This window comes from Crocodylus porosus, unplaced genomic scaffold, assembly GCF_001723895.1.
Source record: "Crocodylus porosus isolate Cpor-Errol unplaced genomic scaffold, CroPor_comp1, whole genome shotgun sequence".
Lineage (NCBI taxonomy): Eukaryota > Metazoa > Chordata > Crocodylia > Crocodylidae > Crocodylus > Crocodylus porosus.
In genome coordinates this window covers 4,511,412-4,537,982 of record NW_017728937.1, presented here as the reverse complement: position 1 = coordinate 4,537,982, position 26,571 = coordinate 4,511,412, and the positions used below count along the sequence as shown (strand labels likewise).

Below are 26,571 nucleotides of genomic sequence, written 5' to 3'. Positions count from 1 at the left end.
GTGGGACCTTTTCAAACAAGCCAGAAAAGGTAAAAAGAAAATCTTTTCATATCGTTTTAAAAATAAATTAATTTGGACAAGATCCAAGCTAATGTCCTTGCTCAAAGACTTTGTATTCCATTTCCATTTCTCCACCCCATCCCTCTATACTCCCCATGTTTCTTAAAAGGTAAATTAATGATTATACTGAAGCAACAGGAGCATTGCATCTTCCTGTGAATTTTCATTCTAAGGTCCTACAGATTTCTATCTTCATTGTACTTGGAACCAGCTTTAGGAGGTGCCTTTGGCTAGGGACAGATGTTACACATAAACCAGTTTATCAGAAACTGGTTAAACCTGTAACAGAACAGATGTTCATCGCACATAAACCAGTTTCAAAATGGCTGAAACTGGTTGGGGATAAACCCGGTTGAATGTAGTATTAGTCTTAACTTATTTGGGTCGAACCAGTTTATGCAATGTCTGTCCCAGACTCCTTGCTGGTTTAAGATAAACCAGGCTCCCTCAGCACCCCAGCATGGTCTCTGGGCTGAGCAGGGCTCTCTGCTCCATAGCAGGGCCAGCCTCTCCCCTCTGCTCCCTGGCTGCAGCTCCAGCAGAGACTGCAGACACAGCAGGGTCTGCCTGGCTTTCCCCTGCCCCATCCCCCCTTGCTGCTTAAGCAGGAATCCTTCCCCCACCTCCCTCTCATCTACCACAGCATAGACCCCAGCCCCATGGACCCTAGGCATGTGGTACGCTAGCTAATGTTGAGAGGTGTCTGTGTGTATGTCTTCAATTTCACTGGGACAGGCAGACAGAACAGTGCCTGCTTAAGGCTCTTTGAATCTAATCAACTAGTCAGATGGTAAGCTGTATGAGAAGAAGGCTGTTTAAGAAGGTGACTTAATACCAGGAAAAACTCCTTCACTGTCAGGGTGTCTAGACTGTGGAATAAACTCCCTCCAGAGGTGGTACAGTCACCTTGTACCTGGAGGTTTTCAAGAGGAGATGCGACAGTCACCTTGCTGAGGTCACCTAACCACAATTGTCTTCCTGCCTACAGTGGGGGGGCTGAACCTGATGATCTGCAAGGTCCCTTTCAGCCCCTAACAATCTATGAATCTATGCAGAGTTTGAGCTAATGGAGCGAGGCTAGTGTTTTGCTGATGAGGTGATAAACACTGTTATCAGCCCCTTGCTGGCTTGCTCACCTGTCAGTTGGCTGCGGACAGTATAAAGAAGCAGGGAGAGGGAGATTGAAAAGCTCCGTATCATTAACAGATGTGTTCACTGCACACCCACCTTGCCTCAGAGTGCTAGCAGGAGTCTGGGGTCTAGTAACACTCCCACCCCTTTAGCAGCCAGCAGGGGAAAGCCTGGGATGGTGCAGGCAGACCCCCTAATCAGAGGTCCTGCCCAGGCCTGGCCACACCCCGCCTCAGCTCAGCACTCTGGTAGGGAAGGGAGGGCTGTTCTAGTGCCCCCTGGCTTCTAACCTGAGCCACTGCCACATGTGCCTGAATTTCCTCAGTCCAGAGAGAATGTCTGTCCAGTTACAAACCGGCTCAGCCTAGCCAGGTTAGACTAACCTGCAAAGATTGAATTAATTCAGGCTCAGGCTTCTGAATGTCTGCCCCTGGCTTTCAAGATGGCTTCAGAACTTCGCTTCTAGGATTGGCACTTGGCAAGTGGGATTGGGTGGACAGGCATGCTTGAACAGCACTCCCAGGAATGCCATGAACCTGGTACAGACATACCCAAGCCTGGTGCCACAGGGGTACTTCTCATTACCATAGCGACGAGGGGATAAACAACAACTTTCTTTTCCAAGTCTGGATTTAGGACTGCCCCTCAGGAAGACTGTCTAGAATAACTGACTTCCAAGCTGAAAATACCATTGGAAAGTTTAAGAGGGCTGCTCCAAGTACACATTGAATGAGGGGAAAAGCCTCCTCTTGGATTCAAGTAAATACAGTACAAGAATGGTTAAGTACTGGGACATTAGCTAGAAAGCTTGTGGAATCTCTGTTGTTTGAAATGTTTAAGTGCAGGTTAGACAAACATTTGACTGGATGGTTTAAACAGGAATGTTTCTGCCTTCAGCAGGGGTTGGGCTGGCTGACCTGCTAGGGTCCCTTCCAGCCCTACTTTTCTAGGATCCTATTAAGCTCAAGAAATAAGTAAACATTTACAGACTTCCTCCAGGAGGGCATTTATCACCTTAGAATGAGCCAGCAATTCCTTTACCTCAGCTTCCCAGGTACTAAGCTAAACAGTACTGGATTTTTGTCTAGGATAGATTCCTCCTGCACTAAGTTTTGTGTCTGTGTATGTGGGGTTTAAGAAAGATGATTCTATCAGCACCTATATCAAGTCTGAGAACCAAGACCTTTAGATTAATAAGAAGTTGATTATAATCATTGTGGCCTATTCCTTCAATGTTCTTTAATCTCAGTGGTGGAGGATGGAAACCATAAAACAGACCTTTGCATTAAAGGAGTTATTGCCTTCATCTCTAAATTCCTCTTTTTCTCATGTGCCCTTCTTTTACTTTTCCAGTTCACTTAAATGAAAATAGGTTCACATGCACTATGATGAACTAAAGGGCTAGATAGTCTGGACTGTATTCCCACAGTTTTGAGTAAGTCTTTCTTTCCTTCTTGGTGTACACTAAAGAATGGCATAGGAGCTTCTGTCCAGGATGTGAACAAGCCTACCTCTAGCAGTTAGTGACACCCTGTGTTTCTAAAGAGTCATCTGCTGGAAACATAGGAAGCACACATCATCTAGGAGGAAAAAATGTTCTCCACTGTCCCCCAGATGAAGTCTAGGATTTGTACTGGGGGCTAGGCTACCCTGGAAGCAAGATCAAATAGCTGTTAATAACCATAGCCATATGGCAATGAGCAAATTCTGTTATATAGCCCCCCCTATCTAAAGCCTCCTATTTCTAAGTGCTCACCCTCAAGTCAGAGGAAGGGGCAGGAGAGAAAACGCTTCTAACTGGACAGGAAATCTGCTTAGACTTGAGAAAAAAAAAAAAAAAACACCTTAAAAAGCCCAATTAAAGGGGAACTAGAAATTGAAGATCAAAACAGCTATCTGAAAACACATATCTTGCCTGTCTCCCTGACGCTCCCTGATGTCCGGTAGGATCCCTGGTGGCCGGAGAAAGAAAGTATGTAGGCTCATCCCTTAGGAAGGGGCTCTTAATTACTACACTGTATGCTGGTTGCTAGTGGGGGAGACTTAGATATTAAAAAGGCTTCAGTAAAACCTCCTTACATACCTGCCCTGCAAGCTGTGCTCCATGTCTAAAAGAAAGCCAGAGAAGCTTTAAAAAAAATATACTCCTTTTTTCATCCCACTGATTCTGATCTGAAGTCAGTGAACAGAGCTTCCATACGGCCCGCTCAGCTGTCTCATCGAAAACATCACTCGCATACTAATTAGAGTCAGGCTTTCCTCCAACCTGATCAACTCTGGTGGCATGGCTGTTGCCTGCACTCTGACTGGGATCTAGTTTCATGGCAGCCTGCTCAACTCTGTTGACATGGGCCTCATGTACAAGCCACCGAGGATCTTGGTTCCCAAGGCCTACCCAACTCCTTTGGTATGGAACTTGCACCCATACACATTGAGAACTGAGTGTGGCCTGCTGGATGTTTTGAGTGTGGAGGGGACAGAAAGCACTGTCCTTTAGAGCATCCTAAGAAAGCCAAAATATTTTTTTAATGTAGAAATTTTCAGAGAAAAGCTTTGAGACCAAGGGGGAAAAAAAATGAAGGACATACAGGGAAAAATCTTCCCTGAAGAACACTACTATAAATGGAGATTTGGAGTCTGTCACGCATGATATATGGAAGCAGAGAATTCTGGATATCAGGAACATTCATAAGCCCAGGCTCAGAACCATGGTACCTCTGTTGCCATGGAGACAGGGAGGACCCTGGGCAGACCATATTACAGAGGGGGCAGAAAAATTAGAATTTCACCAAAATGAGATGGAGGTTGAAAGAAAAAAACAGCTTAAAAGTCTGTTTCATGCTCCCTAGTGACCTAGGGAAAGGGCTTGGCTGGCTAGTAAGCAGGAGAAAGTTATTGTCTGATGACCCCTATGGAGCTTAGAGCAAATGGGGAAAAATCTGAAGTTGCATGAAGGAGTTCACTAGCATGGGGGAGAAATATTCATGTAAGAACAATTTATTTGCTAAGCTAGATTATGCCCATACTCATATGTACCAGGAGATGTTTTATGAAAGCTGTTCCTGCTAATATTAACAGTCCTTCGGAGACATTAGGAAAGAGGCCAGGAATAGGTATTACTTTTCCCGCTGTTCTGTCTTGTGACCATGAGAAAGGTGCGTTTTTCAGAAACAAATGATGGATGGAAAAGACTTATTCTGTCATCACCTGTGATCAATAACTATTCAGTGGATGTGTTTCTATAAATTTCTGATTTACTGCTTCAAGATAAACAAGTGTGTACAAAATTCAACATAAGAGGCATATCTACACGAGACACTTACTGTGTATTGGCCTCATAACACTGTGCAGTAGCGTGAAACAGCAAAACCCATGCTACTAGCCTACTATATAGTGTTATGAGGCTAATGCACAGTAAGCATCACCAAATAACTGTGCCCCAGTGCTACTGCGCAGTAACTCCAGGTACTGCAAACTTAGTTAGTACTTTATTAAAGAAAGACTAAACTAAATACATGCAGTATCTAAGGCACATTAATGAATGTGTAGATGCGCCCACGGAGTCTGAACAATGTTCTTACCTCTGAAGATTCTGGGCTTGGCTTAAGGCAAATAAGGTTCCCCTCCACTGTGAGACTACTCAGTTTGCTACAAAGTCCCAGGTACTGAATCTGGTTAATGTCTTCAATATTGTTTCCTTCCAGGTCCAGAATCTCAAGATGATCTAGCAAACATACTTGGCTCAGGTCAGAAATATGGTTATAGGCGATATAGAGTTCCTACAAGGAGTAAACAGAGCACATCCGTCACAGGCTTGCCCAAATTACATTAAAGGTTTGCTTAAAATTTTTTGGGCTATGGGGTATCACATAAATGTAAAAAAACCTGAACAGAATCAATCAGAAGGCTCAAAAACTCACTCAGACATGGTGTTTCCTAGTGCCAACTTAAGTCAATAAGATTATGACAGAAGTGAGTACTGTGCTTGACAGTAAGTGTTTTTAGAAGCAGGCCAGTGTTCTAATAAAAATAAATACGTTGGCATCTTCACAAACTCCCGAAGTCCCTTAAGAATAAAAAGAAAAGGGCTACCAGCATAATTATAGGAAGAGAACTATGAGCTAAATTTAGCAACCCTATAAGAGGATGCTGGAAAATTTGAAGTGATACAGCTTTGCTTACCTTAAGAGAGCTGAAGGAAGAAATTCCATCCAAATCTGTGAGCCCACAACGAGCCATCCATAGGACTTGAAGATGGGACAATGTCGTTCCAAGGTCCCTTGTAAGAGAAACAATTCAGATTCTTATTTAAAATGGACAAAGAAACATTTTCATTTTCCCTACATGCTTTCATGCCTTAGATCGTCAGTAAATTGGAAATATTATGGAAAACAGGTGACTCTCAGAGGTAAAGAGTGAATAAAGTTGTATAATGAACTGTCCTATTCCCATCTCTTCCTGCCCCTCCTCCCTTCCCCAGTTTACTTCTCAAACTGCAATGCCTTCCCAGTTTAAGAAATGTAGTTTAAATTCTGCCAACGATTTTCTCCTGGTTACTTTTCAATAACTCAAAATTATGTAAGAGCTATAAATTCTGTATGGCTATATTTATATTGTGACCATTTCCATCATTTATTCTATGTATACTATCCAAATTGTTACACTTGGTTTTAACTACACTAACAAGCCAAACTTTTTGTATGCAACACTTTATGCAACTAAAAGGGAGAATCATCTCATTTAATAATACTGCTTGGATCAACAGAAACTGGTAATCCTTCCCATCTTATTCTCCCATCCCATTGGCCTAGTAGGAGATAAGTTAGGGATTGATTCTCTTGGTTCTAAACAGTCTGGGCCTAGTCCAGGGAAATACTTAAGCATATGGTTTTAACCTTGTGCACACAAGTTGTCCAATTAATATTGTACCAGTGTAGATAGTTACCTGAGGCATAATAGCAGTTCATCAAGCCCAGTGTTTCAGCACCATCAGTCCTCTGTCACATAACACCAGACATGCATAACACTTAAATATAAAGTGTTACCATATCCCAAAGTGACCCATGTATCACAACCCAGGCAAGACTACAGCAAGCATAATATTTACTGAAATGTATTATTATAAACATGAAGTGGGGGCAGGGGGATGAGGACACAGTGAAATTACAAATGAAGCAACTGCCACCAAGTAAAACAACACTCATTGCCTTTACCAAAACTCTGATGAAGTCAACCCTACTGGTTATGACTTGCACAAAGAAAACACATGGCTCATTTCATGACCCATTTAAGCACTTATCAGCCTTTCAGAAATAGGTTGTATTATTTTGGTGTGAAAATCTCCTTTTCCCTCCATCATAAGAAACAGGTGAATAAAAAATGGTTACCTGGAACAGTCCCATTTTCATGCTATTGAAGCCAGAACTTCTGTTGCATTCTCCATTTGTTACAGTGACAGGCCAAACTGCAAACACTCAGTCTAATGCTTTGCTACATTTTCATGATAAACAAAGTAAGCTTTTTTCTGTCTTGTGCTTTCCTTTGGAGTGTGTCATTCAAAGGACAACTCTGAATTAAGATGATGGATGCTGAGATAAAATAATATATTAATTAAATTGTACTTTTAGACGCAGATCTAGGGGAAAATGACCATGTCTTTAGTTAGAGCCCTGCTCTTCTACACTAACAGGATCCAGCATATGCACAGAGCTTCATCATCCCCAATGTGAACAACCTGAAACATGATTTTGCCTCTGATATGTAAAGGGCAATCATTCAATAATGTGTTAGCTAGTCATGGTTAATCTAGCATTCACAGAAGATGATAAATTATGTATAAAACACTGTGCTAGCTAAGAAATGCTACCCAGACCTAGTGCATTTTCTTAGTGTTGAGACAGCCTTAAGAAGACACGGATTAAAATAAAATGACTCTTAAAAAAGTTCCTATCTTTGAAAAAAATTAAAAATCTAACTTATTTTTCACAATTCATGCTAGAAAATGAGAGCTGAGAAAGTATTTTCACTCTTTTATAGCCAACAGACCCAGTTCTTCTAGAACTCACTCTGGGATACACCAGAACCAGTCTTCAAAACTAATGAGATCAGAACTGGCCTGAGAAAAGAAATGGAGCTCATGTCCTATGTCTCACACTCTTGTGCTCAATACACTGCCAAATGCTGCAATGCTTTGGATGTACAGGCTTATAGTATTTTATTCCTAAAATGTTTCTACTGGCATTAAAAATACTCTGTATTAACCTAAATATGTCTACATATAGACTAATATTGACTGTACAAAGCTGCAAAGATGACCTCTAATTTAAAAAATAAAGACCTCATTATAAGGTAGGAGAATCTTAGCTAATCGTTTTATAGTATTCATCCTGATAGCATTCCCTGCTCTGCTCTGCAAGGGGAACATAAAACCATGCTAACTGGCTCTTTGGGGAACACCCTAAACATAAAAGCAGTACAAGACAAGAGTAAGGGAGTCTACACTATTCCCTCCATGCAGACCTGAAGATAGAAAGATACCAGGGAATGATTCAGGATCAGAAGGGGATTGACCACTGCACTTTCTCCCTTTTTTGACCTGCAGAACAATGAGACTCAAGGAGAATTCTAATGAATGCTATGAGGTTGTGTTATCTGCAGCTCAGAATTTGGCCAAGGTAATTTTTATCTTATTCCCACAACAGTCTACAGTCTGAGAGGCTGCTGTAGCAAGGCACATCTGCAAATATTTTATTTCTGGGCTAACAAAAGGAGCATTTGGAAGGGTTTGAATTGTGTTTGCAATAAGATGCGCATGCGAGTTGAATCAGAGAAATTCTCCTATTAAATAATGCACAGTAATTCCCACGGAGAATGTTGCTGAGTAAACTGCCCCTGACAAGACAATGGTGTGCACCTGCACCTCTATAGTTCTACATTATTTTTGGCTGTTTGGACATTAAGTTAAAAGCTTGTCAGAGATAGGAGTGCTTCCTCTGGGATCTGCTCCACTCGGAATGTACACCTTTCAGGGGGTTAGAGACTCCTGGGAAAGGCATGAGCATGTCTTGATTGCTGTGTGTGTTGGTCTTAATTTATTTTAGCAAACTCAACCTGAATAATGGCAATTCATCTGGAAAAAGGATAAACTGCATTCTAATCAAAATTTATTAGGAGGGAAAAAATCATTACCACAATAATTTGAGTCTGACACCAGACCCCCAAATTTTTATTAGGAAACACGGTGCTTATGAAGATAATAAATAGGATTAAAGAATATGTTGAGTATTTAGAGATAGCAATCAGAGTTCGGTTGGGCTAAGCACAACACAGAAACATAAGGAAAGGGCAGTTCTTGTCCCAAAGGGCTTGTAATTTAGGTAAATTCTTGCGGCCAGCTGCTAACCCTAATTACTGAGTAATATGAGGCCTGTGTGAAAACTGAATTCCACAAAAACGCTTTTGACAGCAAGGAAATGTGACAGATAAGAGCTGTAGTGAAGAGAGTTGGTGACATGACCATAAGTGAACAGGCACTGATAACTCTTAGGGATATGCAACAAATAGCAGGTCCTGGGAGGATGAGAATACCTTGCCTTGGGCCACCACACCCTGTTCATATTTCTAATGGACACCCTGTTCCTAGTGGATAACTGTCCTGACTGCCACAGTGACATTGATTCATAGGTTTGTTGGCATTCTTAGCAAAAAGGCCAAGGTACTTAAAAGTGGTTCTTCCAAGGCAGATTCAAGACTCTGGAAGTGTTGTGTGGGGGAAGCTGGCACTCCTGCTGCTGCACACAGCTGTACCTGTTACATTCATGCACAAGGGACAACAGTCCCTAGGGCTGTCACACCAACACCTTTTAGAAGCAAATTATTTCTCATACAGGCCACTGGGCATGTTTGTTTGGCAAGGATGAACTGCATTCTGAATTGTGCTGTTTACTATTCAATACACAAAAACTTCTGCTAAGAAACCCTAACTATTGCAGAACACTAGTCTTTAGGTGTGGATCTATGATTTTGAAAAGACCTAAAATTCTGTAAGGCTATAAAATAGGAAAAGAGTGCCCCAAACTTGCTAAAAGATAGCCAGAAGAAAGTTAGCTTGATTAATGGAAAATGAAGACCATTCAAAAGGAGAGAAAATTATTAACACGTGTGGAGTGAACAGTGAGCCATTAAGTTAATTGACTCAGCTACCTAACTAGAAATGCCACTGCTACTGTGGGAAGAAATCAAGAAAAGGTAAATTTTCTTCTGGGGGGGGAAATCAGCTTCCCCACTTAAGACACGCACCCTAGTTTTGGGGGGCTGATTTTTTGGGGAAAAGTAGGTGCAGTATGCAAGTCAATATGGTAATTCTGGCGATCAACAGCAAAAACTTTTAAAGTCTGAACCTTACTTAAATCAATAACATATGCTCAAATGGGAAGGTTATATAATAGTTCTGTTGTTCTCTCAGATAGCCATAAAAGGCTGAAAATTGTATACCTGGGGTGTGTGTGTGTTCCCCTTACTTTGTTAATTCTATGACACAGATTTCAGCTCCACAAGGAGATACAGGGTTATGCCCTTATGTGCTGGCAGTGTTCCTTTGCCAAAGAGGCTCTAAATATCTACAAAGATCTGTCCACACAGATCTGACGGAAGAATTAAAATCTTACTGCATATTTTATTTGCCCTTTAATTATATAAGGGGGTTTCAGAAGCTAAACATCAAAATTGCTGCTCATGCTCCACATATGCAACAAAGTGGGTGTGTCCATATGTACACTTTGATGCACAGTAGCCTATTTTGCTGTGACTTAGTGTCATGTAAAAAAACATGTAATTTACACTAATGAGCAGTAAAATAGGCTACTGTGCATTAAGCGCCACTTAAAAATCATGTGCTTTTGGTACTGCACATTAGGGCAGCCTAATGCGCATTTATTTAGCACTTCACATTGGAGGTACTACATTTAATGCACATTAGAAAAAGCACATTAATGCATGTGTAGACATGCCCAGTGGGAAACTATACAACAGCAGGGAAAGATGGTGGCATTGTTGAATGCATCCATCATTCATGACTATGTAGAGAAACTATGTGGTCCAGTAAATGATCATTGTACACAAAATGTTTTTATTTACTTTTTGAAACACCCTTGTAATTGGCAGTATCCTGTACAACGTGTGCCTGGTTTTTCTTTACATTGTACTTTCTAGTCACCTGCACCTGAAACCCATTGTTGTAACATGTTACCATCAGGATTTTGCACCCAATTTGCAGCCATAAATAATTGCCCAAGGCGTAGGCAATGAGGAATAAAGCGTAACCTTTGGCTATCAAAAAGTCTGCTGTTATGCTGAAAAGCTATGCCACTATAATGCTTCAGGATTTTGTCCCCATTTTACCTTGATAGATGCGCCTAGTTAATCACAAGTATTTCTAACCTTGTTTAGCAGTGTTATCATAGACTCTGAAAACTTAGAAAAGGCCTTGCCAAGTTATTTTTAAATGTATAGATTGAAAATAGCACATCTGTACTGAAGTCACCAGTGTTGGAATTGAAAGCTTGCCTCTAACAAAAGGTTTATGTTTAGTAACAGGCGTGTTGTGTGACATCCTATTTCCATTGCTCCCTTTGACATGCAAATGCAGGATTTCCATTTCACTGCCAAAACAAAGTTATTGTTTGTTGCTAGGGGTTTTTGAGGCACAGTGTTACTTTGCTGAACCTTTTTCCAACAGGATTTTCAGGCAACCTTCATACTAACTCAAGACTGTTTTCCAATTGGCCTGCAGTATTGATGTCACTGGTGGTTTTCCTTACAAAAACATTTCACAGAGTTTTGCTTTTCAGACATTCAGGATTGCATAATGCTTTTATTTATGAATTGTATTAACATTTTTCATGTTATTGATGGGGAAACTGGGCCCCAGAGATTAAAAGTGGCTTTTTCAATGCTACAAAACAGGTCAGTGGCAGAGCTGTGAACAGCACCTACTCCCATGCCAGCCCCTTCTGCATTGGGACATTTCATCTTCCAGATTCATAGACCGGAGCTTGCAAGGAGTTGCCACAGCAGCCAGCAATCAGAGGTCTGTGCACCTTGGCTGAATCCCAACTCACCAACACATCTCCTAAACTGGGAGCAGGGAGAGGGTGTGTACAGAGCTGGCTGTAGTATCCAGGGACTCCAGTAACTGAACAGCTTGACTGCAGCCGAGAATCTAGCCCAAGGTCTGCAATGACTTAATTTTCTCTTCAGAAGGTTTTTCTCCTGTAAACCTCACTGCTGGAAGTACTTCCTTGTTTTGAGCACATGTCCTGATTCAGAGTGTTTTTGAATGCACCTGCAGGCTTTAATCTGTCAGAATATTCAAACTAATCAGTAGAAACAACTGCTGTGAACAACACAGCTAGACACACCTCTGCCTGCCAGAGAACACATCCTAACCTCTATAATACGAAAGACAAAACTCCCATTCATTTCTGTGGGCCAACATTTCACCTCAAGAATCTGTCTTTCAGAGATGAACTCCAGGGGCATCTTTTAGTAAGCTGGGATGGCTCAGCAGAAGCCGGTGGAAGTACAGGATGCTTGCCAAGATATAGTCAACCCATGCAACTGCATCTCAGAGCTGCTCCTGTTAATTTTCCATTTGTGGAATATTCACATATTATGGATCCTTAAGAGCAACTGCCACCAGTGCACCCATGGTAGCAACCAGGACTAAAGACTTGCAAAATCATTTGTAAGGACTTTGTTTTCCAAATCAGATCACACCCCATTTGATTTAAACATTTGCTTATCAAAACTAACTGATTAAAAGTTGTTTCAAAGAAAACTCCAGAGGAGCTGAGCCTAGCTGCAGGCTTTTGTAAAGACTCAAAATGGTGTTTAAATTACTTCAGGAGTTTTAGTCAAGTTAAATAAAGTTAACATGCATTGTGAAGTAGAAGCCTCTAAAATATAGCCATAATTTCAAATGTTCTCATCTTCATTTGCTGTCAAAAAACCCAGAGAAGAATAATTAGCTTGATCAAAGCTGATGTACCTGGAGTGAGGAATAACAGTTCTCTAACACATGAATATATGTATGCGTGGGCAGGGTACATGTAATTTTGTGTTAATTTCCTTTTGATCATTAAAATTACTTGTCGTTGTAGCTACTTTGTAGTCTCTTAACAGGTAAGGGAGTATTAATAATTAAATGTTAGCTGCTTTTTACTGACTTCCATGCACTTCAACTAACTTCCTCATATGAAAAGAAAAAGAAACAGTAGCGGTAGCCGATGTCAGGCTCACGGGAAAAATAGAGCCCCAGGACATCTTTATGTGCTGTATTCTCATTCTCATCTTTGGCATAGCACTAAGCATTACACATTAACAACTGGCAAGTGAATTTTCAAATGGAGGGAAGTTTGGATATTCAACAAACAAAACTCTCACTCTTCCATCCCAGTCGCCCTTTCTGCATCTTAAAAGCTACCTGCTTTTCCTATAAACCTAGGGCTCCTCATTTTAACTGCTGAAAATGATTTACAATAAAAAATGAAGCATAAGGAAACTTCTGTTGCAGAATAACTTTTATACATTAGAGGACTGAATCCCACAGAGTTCTGAATGTTCAATTTCCTGTGTGGATAATAGGCAGACAATGTTCTTTGGGTAAATGTGATATCTTTTATTAGACTAGCTGAATAGGTGGAAAAAATTGTTCCTTACAAGGTTTTGGGCACTAACACACTTCTTCAGGTGTGTACTTTCTTGTACTGTGTGGATAATGTTTTTGTACCTCTTGTTTTGATTTTTATTTTATTGTCTGTCCCAGGTTGAAGCTTTGGTAGAATGAGAGAGAAAAGCTTTGCCATCATATAGGGTTAACCCTTTAAAATCCACACTTTCTGAAGCTCTCTATGCTGCAGAGCAAGCAGGAAGTATGTTGGACATTTGGTGAAAACAATCTGGGTTGTACAACAAATAGACTGACAACCCATTAGTGCTAAGAATCCCTCATTTTATTGCAGCAACAAAAATATAAAAACCCTGAAATATTAAAGTAAGTGGATATAGTAAACATAAGTAAGCTACCAATCATTAGCTTCGTGTTAAACCTCTGTTCTCTTGGACATTACACAAAGCCAAAGGAAATTGCTTTGGGACCAGGTTCTCAAGCACCTCAGCGATGGACATGGTATTAAATCTACATAAGAAATGTTGAGCCATTTAAACTGACTGAACAGACTTACATTTTCAATATTCTTTAAATCTAACAGTTTTGCATTATGGGAAAGTATAAACCACTCCACAAATTTTCAGTGGTTTTCTACATTTCTCCAAGCAGCATAAAGAGTTTAAAACTGCTGTCCCTATGAATGTTTAAGCCAGCAAACCAGATCAAGTTACTATGGTACAATTCTTATTGAAGTCATTGCTAGACTACAGTTGGGAGGAAATGAAGTAATTTTCTTTGATAGAAATTGTTTTCTCACATGCTAGAAATTATTTTCTTTCAATCTATGCTAAATGTATTAATATTAACATTTCTTTAAATTATCCAAAACGTAGCTTTATATAAGCTTAGAAGTACAAAAAATCTTCCCTCCATAAATAAGGCTGTGACTGACACTTGGATCTAACAGAGAGATGTGGAGCACTTACTTCATCTAATTATTATACCCATGTGGTTCTGAGTTTCAGAGTAAGAAAATGTATTCACATAATGCTGAACCTAAACTATATTTTAAAATTAATGAGTCTTACTTAATCAAGGGCAAATGGATCATAATATTCATAAGAGCCAACATGAATCTGATTCTCTGCTTATATGAAATGAAGGAAAGAGTGAGACTAGAGGGTTTTTCAATACCAGACTCACCATAAAAGTAAAACACTAGATTCTTCGGAGCGCTTGAGGTAATGGGGGATATACTACATGAATATGTAGAGAAAAAAAACTGATTCATTACACACACCAGTAAGCATACTATGTAAAAAAAAATTCCAATATACTATAGTTACCCCATTTTGAATATTCTTATTCTCCAAGAGATATGGATTATGCTAGTGTTTTTTATTCTAGGTTCAAAAATAAAAACTTATGGAAACATATACAAATACTTCTTAAATTAAAAGCAGATACCCAGATAAGGAACACAACCCTTTACAGCTGACCTGTAACTGTAACTTGGGATACTGAGAGATGTACAATTTAGAACCATGCTTCTGAGGAATAACAGAAAATTTACTAGCAGAACAGTGAGGCCAATGTAAGTCAACCAAGTAAAAAAGTGTCCATCATCCTTAGCAAGAAACAGAACACAAACCTTCAAAGAAAGTCTTCTCTTGAAAGAATAGGGAAGGTCTTGGCCACCAATAACTTCTGGTCCAGGTGCTCAACTATGTGAAAAGGAGGATTTAGTGCATCTCAAGACCAGTTCCCTGCATTAGGACAAACAGCAGTTTACACTGACTGTCCAGAGCCTGAAAGACCCTCTCTTGCAACCAGGGATTGGGAGGGAATAAGGTAACCCTGGCCATGTTTTCCTGCGAGTCAGGACCTCTACTGTAAGAGCTAGACCATGGATGTTGGAGGACTCACTTGGAAAATGTATATTATCTGTGGATTCCCTCTCCTGGAAGAATCTTTTTACAATTTAGGGATGCTTTTTATCAGGTTAGTGCCTAAAAGCAACTGTAAAGCACTGGGGAAATCTGCCCCTTGACTTGTAATAAAAATGTGCACAACTTCTGGAGTGCAAAATGGAGTATAGTGTGTAAGGACCTAGAACCAAATTGTCAAAGGCGTTTTGTCTCCAAAACATACAGATGCATAAAAAGCACACAATGGGCACATCCACACATGTAGGCACATGTGCTTGTAGCAGCTCATATAGGACTCTATTTGAGCAGGAAATGTTTGCCTCAGCGCATGTGTCCGGACATGCACTTTGGTGTGGGGCAAGTTGTGCCACTTGGAGCAAAATAACCCTGCCCAGTTCCTCCTGGATCTACAGCCAGGGGGAGCTAGAACCTGCAGACAGCACCTGTGCTGGCCCCAGCAGTAAAAAAACCTGCCCTGTGCTGGCCTCAGTGGGTTGGTGTGTGGGTGGGTGTGGAGGCATGTGGGGGGACTGTGTGAGGGGAGGGCTGCTCAGGAGGGCTGGGTTCTTTGCCCCCCCCAACAGGGAGCAGCCCCCCCCACACAGCACATTGACTTCCTCCCTCCACAGGGCCCCAGGCCCCCCTGCAGGGCCCAAAGCTCCCCCCTGCAGGGCCCCAGTCCCCCACAGGGCCCAGCCCTCCTGCACAGGGCTTCAGCCCCTGACAAGTGGCAGAGGCAGTGCTGGCTCTGAGGCAATCGGGGCCACACTATGTTGGGCGGGGGGGGCAACAGCGGGAGGCCCTGAGCTCCCCACAGCTGCTGCTGGTGTGGTGGGGGAGGACTGTGGGCCCTGCAGGGGACCCACACCCCCTGACCAGCCCCCTCCATCCACACAGCCCCCTCACCCAGTCCTCCCACACAAGCGCAACCCCCCTCCCACAATTGCCCCCCAACAGTGCCCAAGTCCCAGTCACGCTGGATCCTTGCCATGCTCCTGCTTGCCCCAGCATGCTAAAGGGTGTGTGCCTTGTGTATTGGGGCACTATGGCCAAAAACTAGAGCATCTCTCTGGAGGACCAGCTTCCGGGTTACCTCAGGGCACCGTCTGGGACTGTGCCCTGCCCTGCTTCCCCTCCCCGCCCTCAGGTTTTTTTTTTCCTGGGGGCAGGGGTTGTTTGTTTGTTTAGTTTTTTGATACCTGGATATCCTGGTATCAAATTTTGAGCCCACGCTGCAAATGTGTGGTGCAGGGAACATTTTTTCACTTGCAGTGTGCCTCTTGCATTGTCTCAGACTAGTTTGGGATGCTGCAAGAGGCACATGCGCACTCATCTGGACACATCCAATGAGGTCAAGTCCTAAATCCCATTGAAAGTTAATGGGAATTTAGGTGCTGAACTCACACTGAACTTGTAAATCCAGTAGGTCCCTATCTACATCTTTAGAAGCTTAAATGCCTTATATAATAAGCTATAAGGCATTATATAACTTAGGTAATTATACATGACACACTAACTACTGTGGAACTTGATGTGATCTCTTTTTCCATAAGAACATTAGGCTTATGGGAAAAAAATCTAAATTAACACTTCTTGATCTAAAACTGGAAGTATCACTTCTTCAAGTGAGGCAACCTGGCCTTGTCTGAGATGGTTTTAAACAGTTGCCATGACATCATACTACATTTTAAGAAAGGTGCAAGATTCCTTTCCAAATGAAAATCCAGAGGGAATTGAAGTGAGAAGAATATTAGTACCTAAACTGGAATTTGGTCTCAGCACCAGAGTCAGAAACTACCACAAGACTCTTAGTAAATACAAGAAGTCTAGAGTGTGGTTTTAGGTCTCATTTAAAATACAGTGCCTCCAGTATTGCTACAGCACCCTATCCCATGCCTGGTAGAGTGTAAGATGGAAATATGCCATCTTCTGAAACACCAGAACCATTCCCTGTAACATGTAGGCCTTGTAGGTCTTTTATGCAAATACTGACCCGACCCAAGCAAGCCTAAACTGGTATAGCTGTCACAAATGGGGAATGCATCAGAAATGATACATCAATAAGGAAAGGAATGTATGCACACGTGTGTGTGATTTCTTGGGAACAGCAACAGGTCCTTTGTCAGCTTCAACATACTTACATAAGACAACAATAATAACTAAGCCATCCACTGCATTCTGAATCCTCTACAGACAGCACACAACTAGAACTGACCATGGTTGTGTTATAATCTGCATCTCTTATTCACCTCTGCATCCCCAAGACCATGTTGCCTGACATCCAGCAACAAGGCCAATAAAGCTACCAGTAAATGGTTTCAGTTTCCCATTTTTAAAGACAGAAGCACCAAGATCATAATTATCCAATGTCTATCTGGACGAATATGGGCTGCAAACAAGCAGGTTTTCAGAAAAAGGGAATCAAAACAACCTAGAAATCCAATTTCACTATTGTTACAGCTTGTTTTCCTATCTATTTCTGTGAGGATGTACCTTTCTGATGGCTGCTTGGGCCACTGTTGCCCTGGAGACGGTTAAGGCTGGACAGCTCCATGAGCGGCAATCAAATTGCTACGGCTCCCCAACCCTATTGTTCGGTTTGCTCAGAGATTGATTAAAATGGTTCTCCCATTACAGACTAAAATGATCACTTAGGCCTACTTTTTTGTAAGTGGCTTCTAATAATCTCAGCAGAAAACTTAAAAACATAAAGGGTATACCCAAGTGCCTAAATACTGATTTGCATAAAGACACCGGTTATTACTATTATTATTTATGTTAAGTGGCACCTGGGGACTGTAATGGAGATCACGGCATTATCAGACTAGGTTGAGTGCGCACCCCCCCCGCGAGTCCCTGCCTCAATGTCAAATTTAAGTCAGAGTTGCCCAACTTGCCCTGTGCCCTGGACTAGATCCAGATTGTGGGGCTCTTTGCAAGCTGGAACCTTGGGACAGTGGCAGAGGTAGTGGGTCTAGTGCAGGAGTGGGCAATTATTTTGGCCAGAGGGCTGCTTACTGAGTTTTGGCAAGCCATCGAGGGCCACATGACAGGCAGCCAGGGCAGATAAATATTAATTTTCTAAATTTTTTAGGGGCCCCATGGGCTAGATAGAATAGCATGGCAGGCCACATCTGGCCCATGGGCCACATCTTGCCCACCCCGGTTTAGTGGTTCTCCCAGAGGCTGATGAAGTGGTGGTGGGGCAAACAGCTGTGGGTCAAGCAGCCACTTTCTGTAGCAGAGGTGGCACAAGCAGCTGTTGGGCAAATGGGACTATATTAACACAGCCCTTGTTCTTCCCTCTGCTGATACTAGCCATGTCCAATCATGCCTTGGATTTGGTTAAGGCTGGGTACCCTGAATTTGGTTAAGGCTGGGTCCACCCTCTGCTAGACCCATCTCCCAGTTTCCTGGCCTGCCAGGAGCCCCACAGGCTGTACGTTTAACACCCCTGAGATAAAACACATAAAACAAAAAATCAGAAATAGACAGGGAGAGAATTCTTATCCCCATATTTTTTAATATGAGAACAAAACTAAATGGAGATTAAGCCTAAAGTTACTGAGGGAGCATATGGTGGAACCAGGGGTTAAATCTGATCTCCAGAATCACAATCCAGTATCTTAACTGCAAAATTATCCTTTCTCTAGTTGGATGACCCATTGCTATCATTTCAGCCTATAATTTGTTGGATGGACAAAACCACTCCCCACAAATCAAAACCTAGATTCAGAGTCAAGTGAGTTCAGGCTCTGATGTCACAATGAAATCTGCTCATTTAACTAATTGCCTATAACAACAAATAGATCTCTGTAAGAACAAGTCAACAATGAATAGATGATTTTAAAAGTTCTCTTTGGAAACGGTAAGGCCATCATTCATACATTTTCATGAAAAAGGAAAGGGTGGGAGAAGTGATTATACAGAGGGTGAGAGCTAGAAGTCCAGCTGTTACATGTACCAATGTACAGTTTCTCCTTACAGTTCTTCAGGCCGGCGCTAGGGCTGTGCCAGGCTTTTTCCAGCAGGGACTGAGCCAGGCTGCACTCAGGGCAGATGGTGGTGGCACTGGGAGGGAGGTAATGGGAGGGCTGCAGCCACCCCAAAATTTGCTGTAGGTCCCCCAACCCTCCTCCCAGTACCACTGCCTGCCCCACTGTGAGCACATCCCAGCCCAGCCCCTGCCAGGAAGAGCCCAGCACAGCCCCAACCCCAGCCCACAGCGGCAGCCCACCCTACCCTGCGTGCAGATCCAGGGCCACATGCCCCACATGCCCTCCCCGGGTGCATGCAGCAGTGGAAGCTGCCCCCTGTGCCTCCCAGATGAGCCGTGGCTCCATCCCGTGCCCACCCAGCCCCAGCCAAGCAGTGCCTGCCCCAGCCCCAATCCCTCCCTCACCATGGGGGCCTTAATCTACCCTTCCACACCCCTTCCCTCCCCCACAGAAGATTTACCAGCTGCATGAGGCTCTTCATGCTGCTGGGCAGTGCTCTTTACTGCCTGTGTGCCACACTGTGGCTGCACCCACGCATGGGGATTTTAATCAGCCACATCAGGCTGATTTCCAATACAGTCAATTTTCTTTGTATTGGGGCTGATTCAATATCAGACTCATGTATCGGTGCACCTCTAAAAAACCAGTGCATTAATGGATTTTCAGGTATTTCAGCAGAATGAAGTAGAATCACTCTTAGGGACCAAAGTCCATTTAGATGCCCAATAGGTAGAACAGAATCTGGCAAGAGCACGAGGAGAATACTCTCCATGGAGCAGCTACATCACCCTCCTCAGTGCAAAACTGCAGGATGGGGCAGAATCTTGGCTCCTATCCCTGCCCAATGTGTTGGCTAATTTAGCTGCGTTTCAATGCAGGGGATGCATGTTATGCCAGGTGCATCCTCTGTGGGACAAAGGGAAAACAAAGAGGGAGACTGCAGTCCTCAGAGTCAGTCTGCTTTGCGGTCTGTTCCAGGAGCAGCATAACAATGAATTATACCTCATTTGGGACTCATGGCAAAGCCATAATTGAACCTTGAAAGGGAGGAGGAACAACCTGCCTACTTAATAGACTTGCTAAATGTATTACATTATGTCCAGTACAGGCAGAGTAATAATTAAACAACACCTGACATATTTATAACACTTTTCATTTCAGATATTCCTATGGCAATGGCTGAGCCAAGTTACCTAAAGGACTGGCAGTGCTGGAGGCAAGACTGTCCATTTCTTACATCTAGGATTAAAGTCATGCTGATCTCAAGCAGAATCCTGTTCTTTTTCAAAATGAGGCATATAACAGGGCGCCAAATCTTGAATGCATCCAAGGGCAAGTATTCTTGCCCTTGAGCTATTCAGGCTGAGACCTGTAGCCTCTTACCCTTGGCTTCTTGCCATTTCAATAAAGCAGCAAGCAGGCATGTTCTTGTGTGAAAGCATAACTAAACATAGCAACATCCAAGCCTTATTATCCTCCACAGACATCTATGCTTTATGTCTTAAATGCTTCTTCAAAGTAAAGTTCTGTAAATTCCAATATGTGATTCTAGACACATAATTGTACATAATACCCTGAAGGGGAAGCTTCCATATTTCCTCACATACAACATGCACCTTTTTCTACAAAATCCCCACCCCCACATGCACACACCTGAAATTGGGAGGGGGGTGAATTTTAAGTGGAGAAGCTGGCAGCACACCTGGAGACATTGTGCATGCTATGCAGCTGCCAGGGTGCTGTAGAGTCCTATGTTAACCTTCTCACAGCCATAGATGGCTGAGCACTGTAGCTTATGCCTGAAGCAGCAAGTGAGCTGCCAACAGTATCTTGATGAGGCTTGCGATGTGGAAACAGTGCTTTATTTACACCAGAAACTTCCTGGTGCCACACTTCCTGGACACTCTGGGTTCCCAGGACAACTTACTCTATGCCATACAGCTGACAGTGACCCTGGAATTTTTTATTTTTTTTTTAAATTACAAGCTACCTTCTAAAAACAAGGTATGCGTTTTATTTTGCAGCATATTGTACGTGAGAAAGTATGACATTTGTAGTATAAAAGGGATTACCAAATTTGGAGACTGGCCTGGGAGAAAGTTCTCTGTACCCATAAAGCATAAGGCCTGAAAGAGAGAGAACTGCAGAGAGCAGGAATAAGCAGAGAGGAAGTTAACTGGAGAAGACCGTAACAAGCATGGAAGCCCTAGAAATAGGGATAACACAAGGCCTGCTGAGGGAGTGAGACTGTTTTGAGTTGTTTGGCTTTGTTATGCTTGCTTGTTTGTAACTGGAACTAGACTGGTGCAGCTGTACAGAAGATGATTTCCTCTTCTCTGCTGGTGAATCAGCCCACTAGCTTACAGAGAATGTGAGGGCAGAAAAGATCTAGTGTAAACTGGCATGTTATGCGTTACTTAAAAATCATCATTTGCTGAGTTGATAGCTGACATTTCTTTCCCCAAGCTGATTACTCTTTGCTTACAATCTGAATGTCTCTAATACTATCAGTGCCAAAGAAAATACTGAAATTGCTGTAGCCTTGTCAAAGTTCTGAATGTCCAGCTGGACTTCCTTATCATTAAAAACACACCACCAAAGAGGAAAGGGTCTCTGTAAAGGAGCTGGATGTAATGCTGAAATAGAAATAATTTCTGCAGTGAAAGTTTCTGTGACTAAGTGGCATGTAACATGTTTAGGCAGTCTAGCATTTCTTTCTCTGCCTTTACCAGTAAAGTGGACAGACTGGAAATTATTAATCTCTGTTTTCTAAACACTGGCAGGTAGTAGTCAAAGTACTTTAATAGCAAGCTTTTAAAGATGTCACATTGTCAATAGTGAATAGATTAATAAAAAGATATCATAACGTTACCAAATTTGATGAGAATTGACTGTGCATAAGAACCAATTGCAGCGCTTGCTAGTTACGGTGAGTATGCATTTGAAAGTAAACGCTGCCTAGAAACAAAACAGACCCAGAAATACTGCTTTGGCTACTGGCCGCTTGACACTGAAATCTGGATATTAGACCAGGGACTGACAATGTTTTACTCACCACAGGCCACTCCTTACAACCTGGCAGATGCCATGGGCCATGTGGGGCACTTGTATACATGATCACATCACCATGTACACGTGATGAAAATGTCACTTTGTGACTTACTGGAGTCACACTGTACATGTGCAAGAGTTCTGGTGGTCTTAAATGGGTTTGCAATGTTGCAAATTGCAATGATGCAGCTGTCAGCTCACCCCCTGGCTGCGGGAGAGGTAGGCAGGCTTTGCAGAAAAAAAAAAAAAAAGAAGAAGAATCAGGTCCCTTGCCACTTCTGCCTTCAGCAGGCTCCTGTAGCCTGCAGATTCCCTGGGACTGCCCAGGAAAGGGCTGGTTTGCCCCTAGGGCAGTGCAGGAGGGTGGCAGGAGGGCAGCTGGGTTTGCTGGCAGCCAGAGAAGGTGGTGGGGATGGTGCACAGACACTGGAAGCCCAGGCAGGCTACTAGCTGGCTGGGTGCTGTCCCAACTTCAAGGCACCCAATCCAACACTTCACTGAGCCCGCCCAGGCTTCCAGCACCCCATGCACAATCCCTGCCACCTTCTCCAGCTGCCAGGACACCCAGCTGCCCTCCTGCCATCTCCCTGAGCTGCCCCAGAGACAAGCTGAGCGTGTTGATGGCTGGAGAAGATGGTGGGGACAGTGCACAGGAAACCTGGATGGGATTGGGGAAGTGTTGGATTGGGCACCTCCAAGCTAGGGCAGCACCCAGCCAGCTACCAGCCTGCCTGGGTTTTCAGCACCCCATGCACCACCTCCGCTGCCTTCTCTGGCCATCAGCAAACCCAGCTGCCCTCCTGCCACCTCCCCACACTGCCCTAGGGGCAAGTTAGCCTGTTCCCAGGAGGACCCAGGTGCTCTGCCAGCCACAGAAACCTGCTGAAGGCAGAAGCAGTAAGGGGCCCAATCCTTTTTTTTTTCTCCCAGTGGAGCCTGTCCATGTCTCCCCCAGCCAGGAGGCAAGCTGCCAGTGGGCCAAGAGGCCCCTGTGCTGCAGTGAGCCCCGGTCCTTCCCTCCGTGGTGGCAGTGGCCCCCAGGGCTGTTAGCAGGCCTTGTACTGTCCCAGCCTGGGGTCAGGAAAGCATTGGATGAGGTGCCTCTGAGCTGGGGCAGCACCCAGCCAGCTAGTAGCCTTCCCAGGAGCCCCAAGGGGTGCTGCTGCCCTGGAGAGAAGGATCAGGGCTACCCCTTAGCTCAGGGACCTGGATGCGGGCAGGCTCCAGCTTTGACCAAAAAAATAAAATAAAATAAAAATAAAGGATAGGGCCCCCTCATTGTAACATGATGGAAAAATTGAAACAGAGGGTTTCAATTAAAAACCACCATTTCAATTTAAATTTAGGAGGCATTGAATAAGACCCTGAGGACTAAACCCCTGTCACGTGTACAAGCACCCATAACCCCAGCTACACCCCAGTTGTTCTGGCTGAACTCTCAATGCCCTTCCCCACAGCCTCCTCCAAATTCTCTCCCACCACTCTTTCCAAGGGCCTAATTCAGTGAGCAGAAGCTCCAGTGTGGAAGAAGAGAGCAGCCCCTACATGGAGCCAGATAGGAACTGGAGCTGCCTGGCATCTCTGAGAGCCCTCTGTAGGAGCCAGCAGCCAGGGGATTAGCTGCCTGCCTACTAGTAAAATGCAGAGTGCAGAATTAGGGTCAAATCCTGCCTAGGTTGCAACAGGGTTTCAGTGTGCCACTGGTAAAACCTAGACTGAGTTACAGGCCAGATCCAACCTATTTGCAGGTTAGATCCAGTCTGTGGGCTGTAGGCTGCCAATCCAGGCTGCCTGCATAACAGGATTGGAGTGTTGTAACAGAATTCATAGGCACCAGCTACAAAGCTGAACACCACCTATTGGGCAGATCAGTGCAACAGGTGATGCAGAACCAAGCAAAAATTTTAAAGGACCTCTCCAATTTAGGAGGCCTCAGTGAAGGCTGAGGATTTTCTTGCAAGAAGCAATGAGCATTTTGCAGGTCTGGGTTGCAAGTAAGGATTTAAGAAACAGAAAACCCAGAGATGTTGGGGGGGGTGTTCCCCCAGTGTTGCTAAGCCAGGTGTTTAAAAAAGTGTAACTTTGAGAGTAACAGTCTGTGTTAACTGTTACCTGCAAGTTTCCTCAGCTCTACCCACCATCTTACATAAGTGACTTTTGCATTTTTACTATGTAAGAACCTGTATTAGGTTTTTCAGGGCCAGACTTTCTGAAGGATCAAGGCTGGTTATCTTACAAAGTAGATACAGAGACCAAAATGCACTCAACTAATATTCAGCTAATAGAGGTTTGTTACAATGTAGGCAAAGGACAAAACATTGGGATAGTCATCATGTTATTCAGTTATGCACTTATCCAAATGCCTGTGAGTACACTGTATCCCAGGGAGAGGTAGAAGAAACAGAAAGATGAAAAATGGGATAAGAATAATGGAAGGGAAAGACATGTGCCAAAGTTGACAGAAAGCTAAACACACTGAGGGAAATGGTTTCAAAAGCTGACACTTCAGAATACCATAGTTTTTTTTACATTTAATGCATACCCTTTCCCCTCAAATTCAGGTACTGGAAATTAGGGTGGTCATTATAAGCAAGGAAATACAGCAGTAGCTGTTTCTACCTCTGCCACAGGGAAAATGTAATGTTGTAGTGCTGCACAGCTGTTATTTACCAGTTTTTTCAAGAAAATATTTTTCTCCCCTCTTCATCCTGCGTTTCAAACAACAAGCTGCATATTTTATTTGGGAGTATGCTATATGTGAAAAGATATGGTATCCTTTATGTGGCACAACCTCCTGCAATCTAGCACTCAGAGGAATACAGATTGACATGGTACTTCAGACTTCCAGTAACAGGGCTGGAAAATTTAAGTTTGCAAGGGGCTGAGCAATCTGTCACAGACCAGCAAAACATTTATGCACATGATTAATTTAAAGCCTTTGAGCAGTCCCACAGAAGTCAACAGGACTCTTCAGGGTAGTGTAAGAGTAAGCTCACACTCAAATGACTTGTTCGATGGGGGCCAGAGGACAGCTTTGCCTACTGTAAGTGGTCAAAAATCATGAATCAGGCTTGAAAAAGCCTGGGGATTGGCTAAAAAACACCACCTTTTTATAGTAAGTAATGCCATTTTGGTTCCCACTGTCTGGGTGCATCTATACATGCACTTGACTGTGGAGTACACTAATTAAGTCTGCAATAAGGCGTCACAGTCTACACATGTGCCAGTATCAGGACACAGTAAATTAATTAACTCTGCCGTAAGATAGTACCATCAGAGACAGTACTGTACTATCTTATCTGCAGTCATAAAGTGTGCTTAAAGGCATGTGTAGATGGTGACCTCCAAGTGCAAATAATGCCAGGTCAGCCCAGGCACCAGAACCCTGGCTCCTGCTAGCCCCTCTACCACCTCATGCCACCACCTGGAACCTGGGGCTGACCTTCTGTACCCCCTACCAGCCGGGAGCTGCTCCATTACAGCTTTGGGCACTAGTATAGATGCTGCACCCAGCAGCAGTTTTCTCCAGAGCAAACTGCTCCAGGGTTTATCACATTACATTAATTGAACGTAATCATGACTCTGGAAAAAAAAAACCCCTTGATCCACAGAAAATCTCTGGCAAAACACTCATTGATGTCACTCAGATCACACTTTTGGTCTTTTCTCCAAAACCAGAAAAGCTAGGAACTTCAAAAAATGATTTTAAGGCCAATGTAATTAATCTTTTAAATTAATCTATAAATTAACCTCCAGCAGTTAGAGTTATAAAAGAAACACCCAATACTACTAAACTCATGATAAAAGCATGAGCATTAGAAATACTGCAAGTGCTCATCATCTTGCAGGTTGAGCCTTTGGTAAGGGATTGCTCATTGCCCTACTCCCTTCCTATTCCTCATCCCCCCTGCCCAATTTTTTACTGGACCTCACAGCATCAGTTCTCCTTATATCTAGTTCACCTGTGCTCTTTTCACAATGGAGCATGGACAGTACCAAAGTTGAGTGCTATGCAGACTGTGACACATATGCATTTTATTTATGTCTGTATTTTGGATTACAGTCCTGCGTTCCCTCTATTTTAGTCCTTCTATTCACTCCATTCCTGCACTCTCTCCGTGTGCCTTTTCTGTCTCCATTAAACCATACCCATGCAGCAAGTTAATCTCAGCCCCTTCACTGTCAGCAATAACTCTTCTGGTTACAAGCAGTCACTGAAGTGAGGTTTGGACTAGTCCAGCTCTGTTGAGATGTTTACTGTGGAGTTGACTAATTAGCTCCGTAGTAAAGTGCCAGCATCCAAACATGTGACCCTATTAGGCTTCAATAAATTAATAAACACCACCATAGGATAGTACTGCTCAACACACGTACAGTCCTATGGCAGTGTTATTTAGTGTGCCTCAATGCACATGTAGATACTAATTGGGGCTGTCTGGGGCACAAGGGTGCTACAGTGAGCAGCTGCCTGCCTGCTAGCCCTGCACTGTAACACCCTCCTGCCCCAGCCAGTCTCTCTGCAGCACACTGAGCCACATCAGAGCAGTCCCATGCTGGCAGGGTGACCCCTGGGCCCCCTGCCAGCTGGGGCTGTGCTGCCCCAGTTCAATGTGCTGTGGTCCTGGGTGCACATGCAAACACAGTGCCCAGGAGCAATTAACTCCAGCGCAAACTGTACCAGAGTTTATTGTGACGCATCAATAGCACATGCAGGCACACCCAGGCAGTAGCTACC

General features: G+C 43.3%; 1 protein-coding gene and 1 long non-coding RNA gene across 2 annotated transcripts in view; one reads left to right on the top strand and one right to left on the bottom strand.

Annotated features, from left to right (window-relative positions):
• The window catches only part of LRRC56 (leucine rich repeat containing 56), a 119,883-nt gene that overhangs the window by 29,710 nt on the left and 63,602 nt on the right, over positions 1-26,571 (bottom strand). Inside the window, exons 5-6 of the mRNA XM_019547294.1 lie at positions 5,374-5,470; positions 4,773-4,970 (exon numbers count right to left, since the gene is read on the bottom strand). Of these exons, the coding sequence (XP_019402839.1) occupies positions 4,773-4,970; positions 5,374-5,470 (295 nt within the window). The remainder of the gene's footprint in view (positions 1-4,772; positions 4,971-5,373; positions 5,471-26,571) is intronic.
• The window catches only part of LOC109318201, a 19,025-nt gene continuing 14,942 nt past the window's right edge, over positions 22,489-26,571 (top strand). The window contains exons 1-2 of the long non-coding RNA XR_002103203.1: positions 22,489-22,571; positions 23,766-23,771. This is a non-coding gene — a long non-coding RNA (uncharacterized LOC109318201). The remainder of the gene's footprint in view (positions 22,572-23,765; positions 23,772-26,571) is intronic.